Source organism: Columba livia, chromosome 8 (assembly GCF_036013475.1).
Source record: "Columba livia isolate bColLiv1 breed racing homer chromosome 8, bColLiv1.pat.W.v2, whole genome shotgun sequence".
In the NCBI taxonomy this organism is placed as follows: Eukaryota; Metazoa; Chordata; class Aves; order Columbiformes; family Columbidae; genus Columba; species Columba livia.
In genome coordinates, this window is record NC_088609.1 from 5,437,859 (window position 1) to 5,453,520 (window position 15,662).

At 54.2% G+C, this 15,662-nt stretch overlaps 1 protein-coding gene across 11 annotated transcripts; it reads left to right on the forward strand.

The window, feature by feature from the left end:
• Positions 1–266: 266 nt before the first annotated feature.
• Positions 267–15,311, forward strand: ELOVL1 (ELOVL fatty acid elongase 1). 11 transcript variants are annotated; one of them, XM_065071688.1, is made up of 9 exons: positions 309–327; positions 9,051–9,181; positions 11,325–11,386; positions 11,787–11,977; positions 12,144–12,224; positions 12,433–12,489; positions 12,804–12,909; positions 13,068–13,204; positions 13,849–15,311. In XM_065071688.1, exons 3-9 carry the CDS (start codon positions 11,341–11,343, stop codon positions 14,101–14,103), a joined length of 873 nt encoding a protein of 290 aa, XP_064927760.1. In that variant the 5' UTR covers positions 309–327; positions 9,051–9,181; positions 11,325–11,340; the 3' UTR covers positions 14,104–15,311. The 11 variants fall into 11 exon arrangements, with proteins under 11 accessions (XP_005501121.2, XP_005501120.2, XP_021141365.2 ...); XM_005501064.4 differs by lacking the exon at positions 9,051–9,181 and having other exon boundaries at positions 267–327; XM_005501063.3 differs by lacking the exon at positions 9,051–9,181 and having other exon boundaries at positions 290–389.
• Positions 15,312–15,662: the final 351 nt, after the last annotated feature.

The following is a 15,662-nucleotide window of genomic DNA, read 5'->3' on the forward strand; positions in this document are numbered from 1 at the left end:
CATTTTTTCCCTCCTCCTGCTGCCCCTCAGGCTCCCCAGCCTGCTTCCTCTTCCCTAAAAATCAGCCAAAACCGTCCCAAAAGCCGGGAGCCCCCGTCCCGAAACGTCACGGCGCTGCGCGGCTCCGATCTCCAGCCGCTGCCGACGTGGGCGTGGCCACAGAATGGGTGGGCCTCGGCGCCAGCGCCGATTGGTCTCAAGCAGAGAGCTCCGCCCCAGAAGGTGGAGCTCTCCCCCTAGACCAATCGGCAGCGGCGAGGGGGGTAGGGCAGCCTTATTTAAGGGCGGGGCAGCGGTGGTGGCGGGTAGAGCGGGGTGCGGCTGGTGGTGAGTGAGTGCGGTGCGGGGTGCAGCGTACACGTGGGGGAAAAGAACACCCAGCCGGGACGGTGGGTGTTGGGAGGGAATGACGAACCTGCAGGGGAGATGAATGATGGGTTCAGCTCTGCCTGGTGGGGCTGGCCTGAGTGTGCCTGGTCTTTCTTAGGAGTCCTTTCAGGTTATTGTGTGTGTGGAGTTTGAAGAGGCTTGGGAGGAGGTGTCTGAGCTCGCTGGTGGGTTGGGATTTGCTGATGGTGTGTGCTGAAAGGGCTTTTGGGGCTGTTTGCTGAAGGTAGTTACAGATCGGGGAAGTGCTGAGGCCTTAGTGGGGTTTAGCTGCTTTGGGAGTGAAGCTTTGCCTGTCGCAGATGGTGGGCCCTGCCCTGGCAAGGCCATGTGCTGTCTTGACAGCCACTAAACAGTGGGAAGAGGCTCGTGTGTGCCTGTGTCCCTGTCACCTGGGATGCTCCAGAGCATGGGAGGAGGTGGGTGATATCTCCATCGCCGAAGCGTCAGAGGGATGAGTTTGGGGAGGTTGTGGCCAGATGGGCGGGAAGGGTGTTGTGACATGCCCTTGGCAGATGGTGAGGCTGGGTGCGGCTGCCAACAGGCAGGAAGGTGCTGGGGGGGCTGTCACCCCCCTGGAGCGGGGGGTAACTGTGATAAGCAGTGTGGCTCTATGTGACAGCCAGTGGTGTGCAAGCCTGCCAGGAGGAAGGTAAGTGGAATCTGAGTTGGATTGTTAAAATAGTTTTTAAGAGCAGCTGATGCTGTGAGGAGTTGCAGCACGCCCAGAGCCCCTGGTGCCGCTGTGCCGGGGCACCCTCTAGGGTGCCCAGGGAAGGGTGTAATTCCCTTCCCGCAGCCGAGTTGCCCTCCTTGGGGGCAGCTGTATGCCAGAGTCCCCTCTGTGGTGTCTCGGTGCAGTGCTTGGGATGCTTTCCCAGCCTGCCAGGAGGGAGGACTTGTCTCTCCTTGCTGGCTGTACCTTGGCCTCCAACACCCTGGTCTCCGTCCCGGCAGGTTTGTGTCCAGTGGCCATGCTGGGGACGGGCTCCTGGCTGTGCTGGGGCTGCCCCCCTGCTGCTGGCAGCCATGGGCCCTGAGCCGGGGGTTTGTTTCCTCTCCGGGTCGGGATCTGGTGGCTGCAGAGCTTGCAGGAAGGAGATCGGCATCGCGGTGTTGGTGGTTCTGCTGCGGCTGGGGACAGCTCCGTGGCTGGTCCCGGCCCGTTCCTCCAGCCGGCAGCAGGACAGGCCGCACCCGGGGCTCACTGGAGAGTGGCTTAACCCCCCGGTGACCGCGGAGTGGCGCGGGGTCTCGCTGGGACACGCAGCGGCCCTTCTCCGCAGCCCGAGCCGGGTGGCAGCCGCGGGCCCGGCCGTACAGGCCCCGCTGGCGGTGGTGCCGGCGCTCGGCCGGGCCGCGGCTCGGCGCTTCCGGGCCCGCAGCGGTGGTAGGCCCCGGCGGCGCCCCACCCCGAGGCCGCGCCGCGAGCCGCCCGCGCTTCCCGCTCCCGGGCTGGAGGCGGCGGGACGGGTCCCTGCGGGCCGCAGCGCTCCATCCGGCCGTTGGCGGGGCAAGGGACCTGTGCTGAAGCCACATCGCTGAGGGTGGGAGTGAGGCACACGCGGGACATTGCATGGAGACCCCGGCTGTGCTGGCTCCCCAACACTTTCCGTGCTGGTGCGGCTGTGGAGCTCAGCCATGGCTGAGAGCTGTGGGGATGCTGAGCTGCTGAGGAAAGCTGTGGGCTGCTGGGCCTTCATCACAGCAGGGCTAGAGCAGCCTCCGCTGGCAGCACTGGCTGCTCAGTGGCCGGAGAGCTTTCTCCTGCACATCAATGTGCCATTGAGATGGCTCTTCCCTCCTCCTCCGGGCAGGGTGGCAGTACCAGGCCTGCCCTGCTGCTGCCACACAATGTTAGCTTTGAGTGCCTGCTCGTGTAGGTGCTTGGCTTCCCTCTGGCCCTTGCTCTGGAACGCTGGTGGGAGGAGGAGGAGGTCCCTGTCACCCTCCTGGTGGCAGCAGCTCACCTTGGGCTACAAGGCTCTGTGCTTGCAGGGAAACTGCAGGTTTAATAACCATGGACAAATGCTCATCTGACCTTTCACAGGCAGCACTAGAGTTGGTCTGTAGGTCTCTTATGAGGGTTTGTTCCTCCCTTATAATGAAGAGGCAGTTAGGAAAGCTGCTTCTTTTTGGTCTCTGCAGCAGGCTAAATGAGGCAATGTAAGTGCACAGGCATTGACAGGAGGGAAGGCTTTGGGGGGGACAGTCTGTATGCCACTGTGCCTGGCTGCTTCTGCAGGGGCTCTGTCAGGGGCTTTCCCCATGATGGACCACCTTGGTTCAGGAGTCCCAAGGGCAGGAAAAAGTGAGGTAAAGACACCTTCCTACGCTCAGTGGGCAGCATGGGATAATATTGGGTGCTTTCCCTGCTAGTGTGTTCCAGTAGAGCATCTCTTCCCGTCTTGGAGGCCAGAATTGCCTATGCAGCAGTGCATCCATCCTGCTGCGCTGCCCCAAATTGACCGTGTTCTCTTCTGCCAGAATGCAGCCAGGGCAGATTCCTTGCTGGATGGAGCTGACCTTCCCACCAGACCTGCTGGGCAGCTTCTTGAGGATGGTTTAGAGAGTCAAACAGCTGGCTGAACCCCTGGGGCTTGACCGAGACTGCTGTCTCTTTCCTAGGAAGCCCCTCTAGCTCATGGGTGTGAGCTCCTGCTGACAGTCTGTTCCTTTGAGAAGTAGCACAATGCCAGCTGTTGCAGCATCTCCTTGCTGCATCTCGCTGTGGGGATTAAACCATGCTGCACACACAGACTGTGCCTCCACAGTCCTGCCCTGCATTGTATCCTCACCTCTGTTTCCTGAAAGTCTGTGAGATGGGGGGGATTATATCTAGTCCTTCACGGCAGAAATGTAATATGAGATAAAGTACTGTTAAAGCTGAGGCTAGGATAGTAAAAACTCGATCTGGTGTAGAGGTGTCTTGCACTATGTTTTGGAGGGGAAAATAATTGAGTTTATTCAAGGTGCATAGTGTTTCCTTTGTCTCCTAGCGGAGGAAAGCTTTGCATCCCCAGGAAGCTTTGAAGCTGACATCAGGAGCAGGTGCATTGCTATGTGTTTGGCTTGGCACTGTCCTTGAAGGTTGTGGGTGAATGCACTCCCCTCTTCTGCTGGGGTTACAGCCCAGACAATGTTCAGGCTGAGATCCTTCCTTTAGGAAGAAGCTTACAGGAGATACTGGGAGTGGTGCCTGTGATGGCCCAAGATATCTTTGGTGTTTCTGTGCTTTCCTGTTGGATTTGTGCTAGCATGTGCCCTGCTGGCTCTTGGATGGTAGTACTAGGGCTGGAAAGTCTGGTTCTCGCCAGTCAGACAGGTGAGGCAGCCTGGGCTCCTGCAGGGAGGAGCTGGTCCTCAGGAGCCAGGGCTTTTCCCTGCAGGAGTTGAGGCTGTTGTTGCTCAGAGATGACATGTTGCAGTTGCCACAGCCAGCTCCCCACCAGCAGGTCTGTGCCGGGATGTTATCTGAGACTTCAGTGGCTTGGGGCTGGGGATGTGGTAACCAGGTCTTGTGGTTCTTGATTTTTTTTTTCCCTTAGCGTCTCTCAGGGTGTTTAATTTCTGCTTGTTCCTTCTCTGTGGGATGGATCAGATTGGTAAGCTGTCACTAGGCAGCAAGTTGTCCATCCTGGCTACAAGGAGTGCTCTTACCCTGTGGATCAGATCAACTCTCATGGTTTGTTAATAGATTTTTCTCTTTATATATATATATGCAGAGTTTTATCTCATGCTGCTTCTACTTAACCCTAAGAGGCTTTATCTGGCTGTACAGGACCAGCAGTAGGAACAACAGCCCTGGCTTGGAGTGGTCCATGTATGCTTGTGATAATCGGGCCCAATTTGTCTTTTCATGTGTGTGGTGGGCTGTGACCCTTGTTAAAGGTGGTATCTGTTAAACCTCAGGCCTGTTGGGGTCTGTGGTGCTTCTACTGTGCTACTGGAGTCTCTGGCAGCTCTAGCATTACCAGTGAACATCCCTTCCCTTGTTAGAGGGTGTTTGTGACTGCATTGCCTTGGTGCAGAGGGTATGGGGGTCCAAAGCAGATGTCATGGTGATTTCCAGACGGTGACCTCTTGTCTCAATGACAAGTGGCTCTGGGTTCACACTTCACTGCAGGTCTGTCCTTCCTGCATCTTGCTTTTTAGACTTCTAATGTCTGACTTGTCTTGGTGTGCCTGCCCAATTAATGTAGGCCTGGTTGGGACAGAGTACAGTAATCATTACAGCGTAGTGATCATAGACATGACTGTGGGAACAGAGATGAAGCCTTGTAGTAAGGCATTTGCATAGTGATTAAAACCACAGAGATGAATGCTCTGGTGCTGTGCGTCCCACCTCCAGGTAGAGATGCTCTGTGTTCATCTGCTAGAGGGCTTTGGAAGGCTTGACCTAGATCTGGAAACAGGTGTCAGGAGCCAGCCTGGCTTGGTCTAATCTTGCCTGTCCTCTTCTGTTGCTGCTCTGGTTCTGTCTGTCCCAAATGCTCTCCTGTCATCTGGGGGGCTGATGGGTGCCATCCCTTCAGAGAGGGAGCCCAGCCATCTTCACCTCCTTCCCTGCTTGGCTGGTGCTGCATGAGGGAGTGGACACAGCTTGGTATGGTTAGCTTGGGAAGGAAATACCTTATTTTCCACTTCTGTAGGTATCTCACTCTCCGTTTCTTTTCTTCCTTCATTTCTTTACTCCCTCATTCTTTGCTATGTCAGACTCTATGCTTAATTTTGCCTTTTCCCTGCTTTTTCTCTGACTACTCGTCTGTACTGATACCAGTGCCCTGAATATGCAGCCGCTGGTGTTGAATGTGATAAGGAATAAGCCTACCCCTAACAGCTTGCCTGATCAGCTTGGGGAGGTGCTGTCCCTGAAAAAAACCCCACTGTGTGCTGTGCATATAGGCCTTTTACTGCAATGCATGCTCTTGTGGGACCTTGAAGTCTGATTACCTGCCTTGTTTTTTGTACAAGGTTATCAGTACCTTATTGCAATGGGCTTGCTCCTTCCCAAAGCTTGCGGGCTGCCATGCTGACTGCCCAGGCTCTGCAGAGCTTGCCTGCTAATCTGGCAGTCTCCTCTTGCTCTCTCTGCTCCCAGCGAGCATGGGAATAGGACAGCTTGATCTCTGTTCATAGGATGTTACCCAAAGGCCTCAGGGTTTCACAGCCACTGCTTGAGATAGTGGAAGGAGGGTATTGACACACACTTGGTGACGATGGGGAAACTCCTCAGCTTCAAACAGGTCACTTCCCGCCACTGGCAGCCCATGTGCCAGGAGCAGCACCCAGCCAGTGTGACTCCTGTGCCAGCTGCAACACAGCTCTTGCAAGAGCTGTTGCATATTGAGGGTTTAAGAGTTTGGATCCCTTCTCTGTGAACACAGTCCTCCTAGACTGACTTCAGAGTACACTGATGCAGAGTAGATGGCAGCAAGCTGTTAGCGGTATCCTTTGACACTCAGCATGAGGTCGCTGAGCCAGAGGAAGTGACAAATAGATGCAGTTCAAGTAGGAAAACTTACCTGGTGGTGTTAGCATGAAGTTTCCTTGTGGACTTTGTAGTTACGTCATGGGCTGAGAGTTCTGGGTCTGCTTGTTCTCAGACTCTGATCAGAGTCTGTGCTGAATGCTCAGAACCACGATGCCTGGCTAGGAGAGCTGCTGCCCTGCGCTGATGTGCTGGTATGGTGTTCCACACTTGAAACATAGCAGATCATGCTCCCCTGCCAGACTGGTCTTCTGTGCCCTGTGAGCTGGTTCACAGGCACCTCTTCAGGCTGTGATTTCTCTTGAGGGAACAGTGTGACTTTAGTAACATGTGGACAACAGCGCCTTAACTGAATCTGCAGTCAGATGGCTAAAATCGTTTGCTGTAATGCAGTTGTACTTGAATCCAGCTCTCCTGTTGAGTGCTCTCTGCTGCCTGTGCTTGAGCTGGTGCCCTGAGATGCTGTGTGGGAAGCAAGTGTGCGCTGTTTTGTTATGAGCCCCTCTCCCTTTTGCCTGAGCACAGAGGGACAGAAGGAGGAGATTCAAATCCAGTTTTCTAGGCTTTACCTGTAAACTTTAGAGCAATCCTGCTGCAGAGCTGATAAAGAACAGTGTTTTGCTGCTTAGGGCTGGCTGAGCTCCTTCTCCCTCTTGTCTTGTTCTGGCCGCCTTGTTGCTTGTGTGTTGTTCAGGGTAGGAATGGTTTTGGTTCCTCAGCTTGCTGGATTCACTTGTGCATAAGCTCAGGAAAGCTTCTGGAGCTGTGACTGACAGCTCTTGGTGATGGTTTGATACCAACATGTGTGTGCTGTGCATAGCCCTGTCTGTTCCTGGCCCCACCACTAGACCCTGGGTTGGTCAGTCCCACTCTTCTATAGAGGCAGATGTCCCCATATCTTCTGAGTCCCCATATCTCTGCTGGGAAACATCTGCCTGAATGCATGGAGCTGCATGCAGGCCCTGCTGGACCCCATAGTGACTTGCTGAAGCTTCAGGAAGCTGGGCAACTGCTGTGGTAGAGAGCTGGAAGATGAAGATGCCTCTTCCTCAGAGTTGCATCAACCAGCAAGCCTTGCTGCCAGCTTGTAGGTCAGGGATGCAGGCTGGTTTGATAGATGGCAAACTGCTTATCTCCTGACCTTCCTTTGAGGGTTGCAGCTCCCTTGGGAGAGCTATGGGAGCCAGGCCTGCTTCAGCCAGTTCAGCAAGGGCCCTGTGCCAGCTCTCCCTGGGGTGGCAGCTCTATGGCCACCTACCAGACTGTTTTGGTGCTGCCTGTAATTAAACTAGTGAGGAGATTAGGGTGGCTTGCTTTCACGCTTATTATAGGACTGATTTCTGATTCAAATGCTGATGAGGTAGGACTGTTGGTGTTGCATGGCTGGGGCTGAGTGTCTTTTGCAGATGGTTGCTGTGTGGGGAGAGATGCACCCTGCGACGCTGTTAACCCAATTAATTGGGTTGAGCTCTGTTCTGTCAGTGTCGTGGTTCACAATGCTGTGATCTGACTGCTCTTGGGCTGCTGGGGTGGTTATAAAGGGTTTTGCTGTTCTTGCTGAAGTTGCACTAATTAGCTGTATAGCTTGTTGGAGATGTGTGGTGTACACATTGCATGGTGTAAGCAAGTATCTAATCCTTGATGTTGGTTACTGGGACAGACTGTGGCCCAGTGCTCTGGCTTGTAAACAGTGGAAACTTTCTCACTGATGTGGGGAGTGACACCCTGTTGGTGAGAGGTGGTAGAGTGTTGCAAGGTTTCTAGGTATTGTGCAGGATTTGTTGGGGCCCTAAGGGTTCCTGGTGCTTTGAGGTACTTGGACCTATTTGCTTGACTTCCCTTCAGCTGTTCAAGGCTCAGCTTTGGGTTCCCTGTCTCCTCTCAGCTCCTTGCACAAGAGGATCAGGATCTAGGAGGAGTCAAAGGAGAGTAAGTGACTCCTTTGTGCAGAGAGGACAGACACCAGCCACTGATGTGTGGTGTAGCATTGGAGGGCAGCAAGAGCAGATGCCTCTCAAAGTGCAGAAGGACATCAGGTGCTGGTGTTGTGCACAGAGGAAATGGCAGAGGTGAGTTCAGGTTCCCAGACACTCTCCCTTTTGCAGCTCAGCTGCCAACACCCTGAGGCCAGGGGCTGCCCCTTGGGAGACAGCAGAGGGTGAGACATAGCTAAATCTGCTCACCGAGCAAGGCACACTTCAGCATCTGCCTAATGCGGGACCATGTAGCATGCCAGTGTGGATACCATGTCCTGCAAAGACCTTGGACATTCCCTGGAGTTGTGGTTGCTCTGTTAGCTGAATGCAGCAGGATGTTCTGAGTAGGGAAGCTGTGGAAAACACATAGGTCCTTCTCTTAAGCGCCTGTAGCATTATACTGCGAACTCTGCCCTGGCAGGAGTCCTGGTGCTTGCCCAGAGCCCATGTTCAGGACAGCTCCAATGCCTCCTGTCACCCTGTGGCATGTCTAGCTATAGGGGTGCTGGAGGTGCTTCACAGGACACAGCAGTAAGAGGGACTTGTTGCTGTTCACACTCATGGGGACTTCTGTACTAGTGTCAGGTTGAAGTGAGATTTTTCCCAGTACTTGGGGGATAGTTGTCTGGGTTCAGGGCTGCTGCCAGGATGGCCCTTGTCTGCTGTGTGCTCTGTGCAGCTTTCAGCAGGTTTGTCAGGGTGAAACTGCAATGTGAGACTTCTCACCCAAGTGTACAGTATCGTTGAGACCCTGAATTGTTTTGAGCTGGGGTCCTGGTTAGCCAGTGCCGCTGGAGCCTTGCTGGCATCGGGGTCCACAAAGTAGTCTGTGGTGCCTGAGCTCAAGTGTTGCCCTGCAGTGTGAGATGTAGGTCTGAGCTCACGGGTGACTGATACTATCTTCTCATCCTAGCCTGCCTAAAATAGGCAAGTACTCTGCAGGAGCTTTGTGTCTGCCCTGGTCTTGTAGTAAGGCTGACTCATTCAGCTTGATAAGATAAACAGTGTTTGAATAGTCAGGTACCTGTGCTGGGAACTAACTCTTGAGGGCTCCTCAATCTAGCAAATAAAGGTGTAGCTGGATGTAGTGGTTGAAAGCTGAAACTAGACAGACAAGTTTGGAGCTTGCTCTTAGCCATTAAAGCAACATAAAGCTCAGCAGCTTTCAGGACTTGTACTTACTGCATTTCCCACAGCTGGAGCATTGGGTGGCTCTCAAGGATGCTGTAGTTGCTGCTATACTTTTCTGGCCTCTGCGTGTGGAGAGTGGACGATCTTGGCAGTGCCCAGGACCTTAAATATTACTTGTATCACAGTGATACTACAAGTGAGTATTACTTGCTATTAAACCTCTTGAAACCTTGGGTTGGGAAGGTAAGCATCTCTTCTGCTGCTGGTGGCCCTGAGGTGTGGGGATCAGCCCTGAGTGTGCTTTGTCCTGTTGCTGTAGCTGCCTCTGAGGTGGTATGGGGAGCCACCTTCTGTGCTTTCGAAGCATAGCAAAACTCGAGCTCTGCCCTTGGGGTCTGTGGCTGTGCATGCTGCTCTGGAGCCTTGCTTGGAGGAATGGGTACTTTGGGGCCTGGAGTTGAAGGGGGAGACATTTTTCCACCCCAGTGCAGTTGCGGAGAGGTTAGGTGGCACTTCCCAGTTTGGGGGAGCACAGGGGGTATGACTGGGCAGGCACAGAGCCAGCACTGTTGCTGCACCAAGGTGATCTGCAAGGGATGGTGAGCCTGAACGATGTGTGCCGGGCCTCTGTGAAGATTGCTGCCTGCAAAGCCCGTCATGTAGGTGCCTGGTAGCACTGCACAAGTGGTGTGTGCTGCTCTCCTGCCTGGGTCTCAGCTAGAGCAAAGAGGACTCCACTGAGCTCTTCTTCTAGCAGTGAAAATGGAGTGATGCTGGTCCTGGCTGGTGACGGCTTGAGTTGGCAGTGGCTGCTGGATGCTCCCAGGTGGGACCTTACTGGGATTACGGTTACTCTGACTTCAGCCCGCTGGTCTGGGAGAGGCTGCATGTTTCCTAGTGGCGGCAGCAATAAACTTCTTGGGGAGACTGGGCTGGGGACCTGTTTCCCTAAGCCTGTGTGTGAGCAGTGATCTCTGTGTGCCTTCCTGGAGGAAGGGGTAGGTGGAGTGTCTGGTAGCAGCCCTGGGGAATGCCTCCCTTGCAGGTGGCTGAGTCAGGTGAGACTGGGCCTGTTCTGCTTCCCTTCCTGCTGCTCTGGTGTCCTGTGTGCTGGGGTGAGGTTGGGGAGCATAGGGGCCTGGGGGAGACCGTTTCAAACTTGTCTGCAGCAGCAAGAGCCTGAGCCCTTCCTGCTTTTCTGGAAAGCATCTGCCTGGATTGCTGTCTGGTGTGTTCTCTTAGGCTGGGTAAGTGTAGGTAGTGCCAGTCCTCCCTGCAGCCTTATAACCTTCTCCTGCATCTTTCTCCACTACCTGGGCATACTGTGCCTTGCCTGGAAGGGGAGTGCAAATGTCACTGCCATGTAGGATGCACCTAGTCTCTGAGGTGTTGGGTTATCACAGAATGTTTTGGGTTGGAAGGGACCTCTGGATATCATCTAGTCCAACCCACCTGCTAAAGCAGGTTCACCTAGAGTAGATTGCACAGGAATGTGTCTGGGCAGGTCTTGAGTGTCTTCGGAGAAGGAGACTCCACAACCTCTCTCTGTCACCTTCAAAGAAAAGAAGTTTTTCTTCATATTCAGATGGAAGCTCATGTGCTTCAGTCTGTGCCCATTGCCACTCATCTCATCATTGGGCACCACTGAAGGGAATCTGGTCCCATCTTCTTGACATCCACCCTTCAGATGGGGTGGTAGTTCTTGTCAGGAGGGTTTTGTGCAAGGATGTGAAACCAGGAATTCTGACACCAGAAACTGGTGTTTCTGAACTGATGACTTTTGTTCGTCCTGCAGTGGGTCTGCTAGTGATGCCATGGTGTTTCTCTGGTGGGGACCAGTGAGCAGGAGCCCAAAGCTGATCATAAAAGCACTGCTCTGTGGAGAGTGTGGGCCAGCTCTGCATCTCCCTGGAAGCCCTTGCACCAGTGCTGGGCAGAGCAGTGTGCTGGGTGGATGTGGGTGGCAAAGCTGGTATGGCAACATCGTGGTTGTTGTGGGTGCTAATGCTTGAGCCTGAAAAGTGAAAGCAAGACTCAGGGGCTGGAGATAGAGTATTGAGGTTGGAAGCTTTCCTAGCTGGATTGAGATGTTAGGATCCTGCCTTGGAAGGACTGCTGGTGATAGATGATGGGGTTCTCAGCAGAGCTGGGGAGACAGAGCCAGGCTCAGTGAGAAGTGGGGAGCATGTGGCTCAGCTGGAAGTGTATGCTGGTGTGTGATGAGCCGAGAGCAATGCTGGTCAGATACACAACTGTACCTCTCAAGTTCTACTTGAAATTTGCTGATCTGCAGGGCTGTGCTCTACCAGCTGCCTGATCTGCTCTTTCTCTCTCCACAGAGATACTGCCACCACCATGGAGGGGATTGTGACCATGTATCAGGACTTCATGAAGAAAGCAGGTGAGTGTTTGGCTCTGCCCAGCTGCAGGACAGGTGGCACTACATGCCTTGCTGCCACAGGCACAGGGGGGTGGTCTGTCATCCCTGAAGTGGTCTGGGTCTGGCTGCATTCTGCCTCAGCCCTGGCATAGATGCAGCTCTGTGGATTTTTGGGGCTGCCTTTTATGAGGCTGTCTTGCCTCAGTGCCTGTGCAGCCGCTTTTGGGGCACGGGCTGCTTTGCAGTGTGGCTTCAGGCTGTACCTTACTGAGTATGGCTGGCTTTACCAGCCTCTGCTCCCAGACTGCCCCTCACTTGCACTCCCGCCCTAGGAGAACAGGATTGCCGTGTCCTTGCCTCTATGCTGGCAGCAGATTAGGGTGAGGATGCTAACCGCTCTGCACTGTGGCTCTCTCTGCAGACCCCCGCATCGCTGATTATCCTCTGATGCAGTCCCCGTTCCTTGTGATGGGCATCCTTCTGGGATATGTCTACTTTGTACTATCCTTGGGTCCCCGGCTAATGGCCAACAGGAAGCCTTTTAACCTGAAGAAGTTCATGGTGCTATACAACTTCTTTCTGGTGGGACTCTCACTTTACATAGTCTATGAGGTGAGTTGTCAGTGTAGGCTTTGTCTGGCATATATGAAGCAATGCACACAGGCTGCATGGGTGATGGGAAGCCCTCTTGCAGGCTGTTCCCTGCCCTTCTGCACAGGGCTTGGGCAGTGCAGTAGGTGATGTGTTGGGCCTCATCATGTTGATGCTCTTGTTGCAGTTCCTGATGGCAGGATGGCTTACTGGGTACACCTGGCGATGTGACCCTGTGGACTTCTCACAGGACCCCAAGGCCCTCAGGGTGAGTTCTTGTCCCTTTCCTGATAAGTGGGGATGGCCTTTAGCACTTCTGTTTGGACAGTAAGGTCACAGGTACCTGCCTCTCCTGAGGCAGAGGACTTGCAATCCCTGGCTCTTGGTTTTAAACCAGGGTTACTTTATGGAGGCCCTTGGTCACTGGGCATGTTCAGGCTGAGGTGCGTCTCTAACGTTAACCTGTTCCATTACAGATGGTGAAAGTTGCTTGGCTTTTTGTCTTCTCCAAGTTCATCGAACTGACAGACACGGTGAGATTTTCTTTTTACTGAGGAGGCCTTGTCACTGCTTTCTAGGCAGGTAGTTGGGGCCCAGTGTTCTATTGGGTAGGTGCTTTCTTCAGCCCTTCCAGTCTGCACTGGTAGTGCTTCTGTCTGGCATCACCAAGGACGCTACTCTTGGCATGTTAAAGCCCTGAAAGCTGTGGGGCGACCTAATGTGTGGTGGCAGTGGGCTTGGAGGGTGTGAAGTGTTACAGAGATCAGACACTGTGAATTAGTGGCACAGCCTGCCCTAGCTGTTCCCAGGGCTGCGGGTCCTTGATACTGTTGGCCTCTCATTGCAGGTGATCTTTGTCCTGCGGAAGAAGAATGAACAGGTCACATTTCTGCACCTCTTCCACCATTCTGTTCTGCCTTGGAGCTGGTGGTGGGGAGCGAAGTTTGGTCCAGGTAAGATGGAAACTCTGGGCGTACAGCTTGATGAAAGGCTGGGATTAACCCCAGCATGCTGAAAAAGGTGTTTTGGCCCTGCTGGGCTCCTAGGAGTTCCTTATAGGGCTGATTGCTGTGGAGGATTGACTTACACTAATGAAAATCTGTCTTAACAGGGGGAATGGGCTCATTCCATGCCATGATCAATTCCATGGTGCATGTTGTCATGTACTTCTACTATGGGCTCTCAGCAGCAGGACCTGCCTTTCAGAAGTACCTGTGGTGGAAGAAGCACATCACAGCCATCCAGCTGGTGAGTCTGTGCTGTGAAGCAGAGCATGTGTCCTCAGCCTCTGATGTGGGGGGCAGGCCAGCCCTTGTACCTGTGAAAGATGCACCCAGCAGCTGTAGTTATCTCTTCTGTAGCTTCTCACTGTGGGTTTCCAGCAGCTCTGGCCCCCTGCAGGCCTTTGGCCCTGCCAGCCTGGCTGGGGTGTGGGTGCTGCTCAGCCTGCTGCCCCTGGACTGTAGCCATGTTGGGAGGGTGAGAAGCACATGCTGCCTAGAGACCTGTGCTTGCCTCTTCCAGCTGCTGCTGGCTGTGCCTCACCGTAAGAACACAGGAGGTTCCACTCAAATATGAGAAGAAACTTCTTCACAGTGAGGGTGACAGAACACTGGAACAGGCTGCCCAGGGGGGTTGTGGAGTCTCCTTCTATGGAGACATTCAAAACCTGCCTGGACGCCTTCCTGTGTAACCTCATCTGGGTGTTCTGCTCTGGTGGGGGGATTGCACTGGATGAGCTGTCGAGGTCCCTTCCAACCCCTAACATTCTGTGATTGTGTGATAAGGACAGAGTGGGAAAGGAGCCTGTTGGTTTCATTTAGAAAGGTCTCTGGTGAAATCCCTGATCCTGCTCCCATGAATAACTTGTCCTTGCTCTGCCTTGTTCCCAGGCACAGTTTGTGATTGTCTCCCTCCACATCTCCCAGTATTACTTCATGCCCAGCTGCCAGTACCAGTTCCCCATCTTCATCCACCTCATCTGGATTTATGGGACCATCTTCTTCATCCTCTTCTCCAACTTCTGGTACCAGTCCTACACCAAGGGCAAACGGTTGCCCAGGGTGGCTCAGCAAGCAGCCCAGCACAACGGTAGCAGCGTCCATGAGAATGGCACCGTCACCAATGGCAAGGTCAAAGCCAACTAGAGGGCAAGGCCCTCCCAGAGCCAATGAGAGCCCAGGGGCAGAGGCAGCTGGGACCTGTTCCCCTGCTCCTGGGTGCCACTAGCCAAGTCAAGTGCCTACAGACTGTTGTACCCCTGTGCCCAGCCCTGCTGTCCTGTCTGCATGCCCAGCCCCTCTGCTCTGAGCAGCCATGGGCAACTTCTCTTGCTCTTGGGAGGGCTTGTGCTGTTTCTCAGTGTTGCTGAGCAGAGAGGCAGCTGCCTGCATCACAGCTGTGGGGCTGCAGTCCCATTCCAGTGTTTCCAAAGGAACTTTCCCCAAGTGCCTACATCTGGCCCTTCTGCCCTGGGGGCCATTTCCTTCTGAGTAGGACCAAAAGAAGAGACTGGTCCCAGTCCTGGTGCCCTCTCCTTTTCCCTGTCTCATCAGAGCCTGGGTGGATGAGGAGACTTGTCCCTGGCTGCTTGCCACTGCCAGCTCAAGCGTGAGTGCTCCTGCTCTGCCATGCCTTGTGCCACTTTGTGCAATGTCACAGCACTGCATGTCCCTTCTGGTCCCTGTGTGCTGAGGTGGGGGGTCCTGCCCTGGCGTATCTGCTCAGGCGTGGCTGTGGAGAATGTAGGGACAGCGTGTATGGGACTTGAGGGCCCAGACCTGCCCAGTACAGTACACATGCCCTGTGCCTAGTGTGGAGCAGGGGTTGTGACAGCCTAAAGTGCCTCCCCCACATGATAAGCTCAGGTTGCCTTGCTGTTCTGTGCCTGGGCTGGGTGCTTGGTGTGTGCTTTAGCCACACTTCCCTGATCCTGTGTGGCAACTGGTGGCTTGCTCCAGAGTGAGGGAGGCCAAGCTCAGCCTTGTCTTGGACCACTTCCATTCCTGAGAGCTCAAGACTTGAGCAATAATAGCCCCTAGAATCAGCTCCTGGGCTCTCCTGCATGGGACCAGCCCTGCTCTGGCCCAGCGTGAGCACAGTGGAAGATGGTTGTAGAATGCCCTGCTGTGGTGTAACAGTGAGCACCTCTTGCCTCGGTGGGTCCCACTGGGCCTGGGTGAAGGTGCATGCTGCCCTACAGCAGGGCAGTGCAGCAGCTCTCCTGGGCCTGGTGCCCATCTCCTGCTCTGGCTGTAACCAAAACCATGCTGATGGCCTTGAGGATGAGGTGAAGGAGCCAGGCCTTGTCAGATTGGGCTGCTCTTCTACCACAAATAAACAGACAGAAGGAGAATTGGCTCTGCCCTCTTGTTTTCCTGGCTTGCTATATTCAGCAGCTGTTCCAGGTGCTTGGTCCTGCCCCATGTGGTTGGAGGCAGGGCTAGGAGATGCAGCTGGCACAGCAGGTTTGTGTGTTGGGGGAAGAAATGGAGATAGCAGTGTGCTGATGAAGCAGATGGCAGGATTGTTTCCAAGTGCTTTGGTAGAGCAGTGCTCAGGGCAGGAAATGTGTCAAGGCTCCTGTTGTGAAAGTGGTTCCACCCTGTGAAAGAATGGCTGGGGTGGAGCGTGGGTGTGAGCTGGGACCTGGGCCAGCTGCCCAGAATGAGCTACTGCTTTTCAGAAATCCTGGGGAGCTGAGATG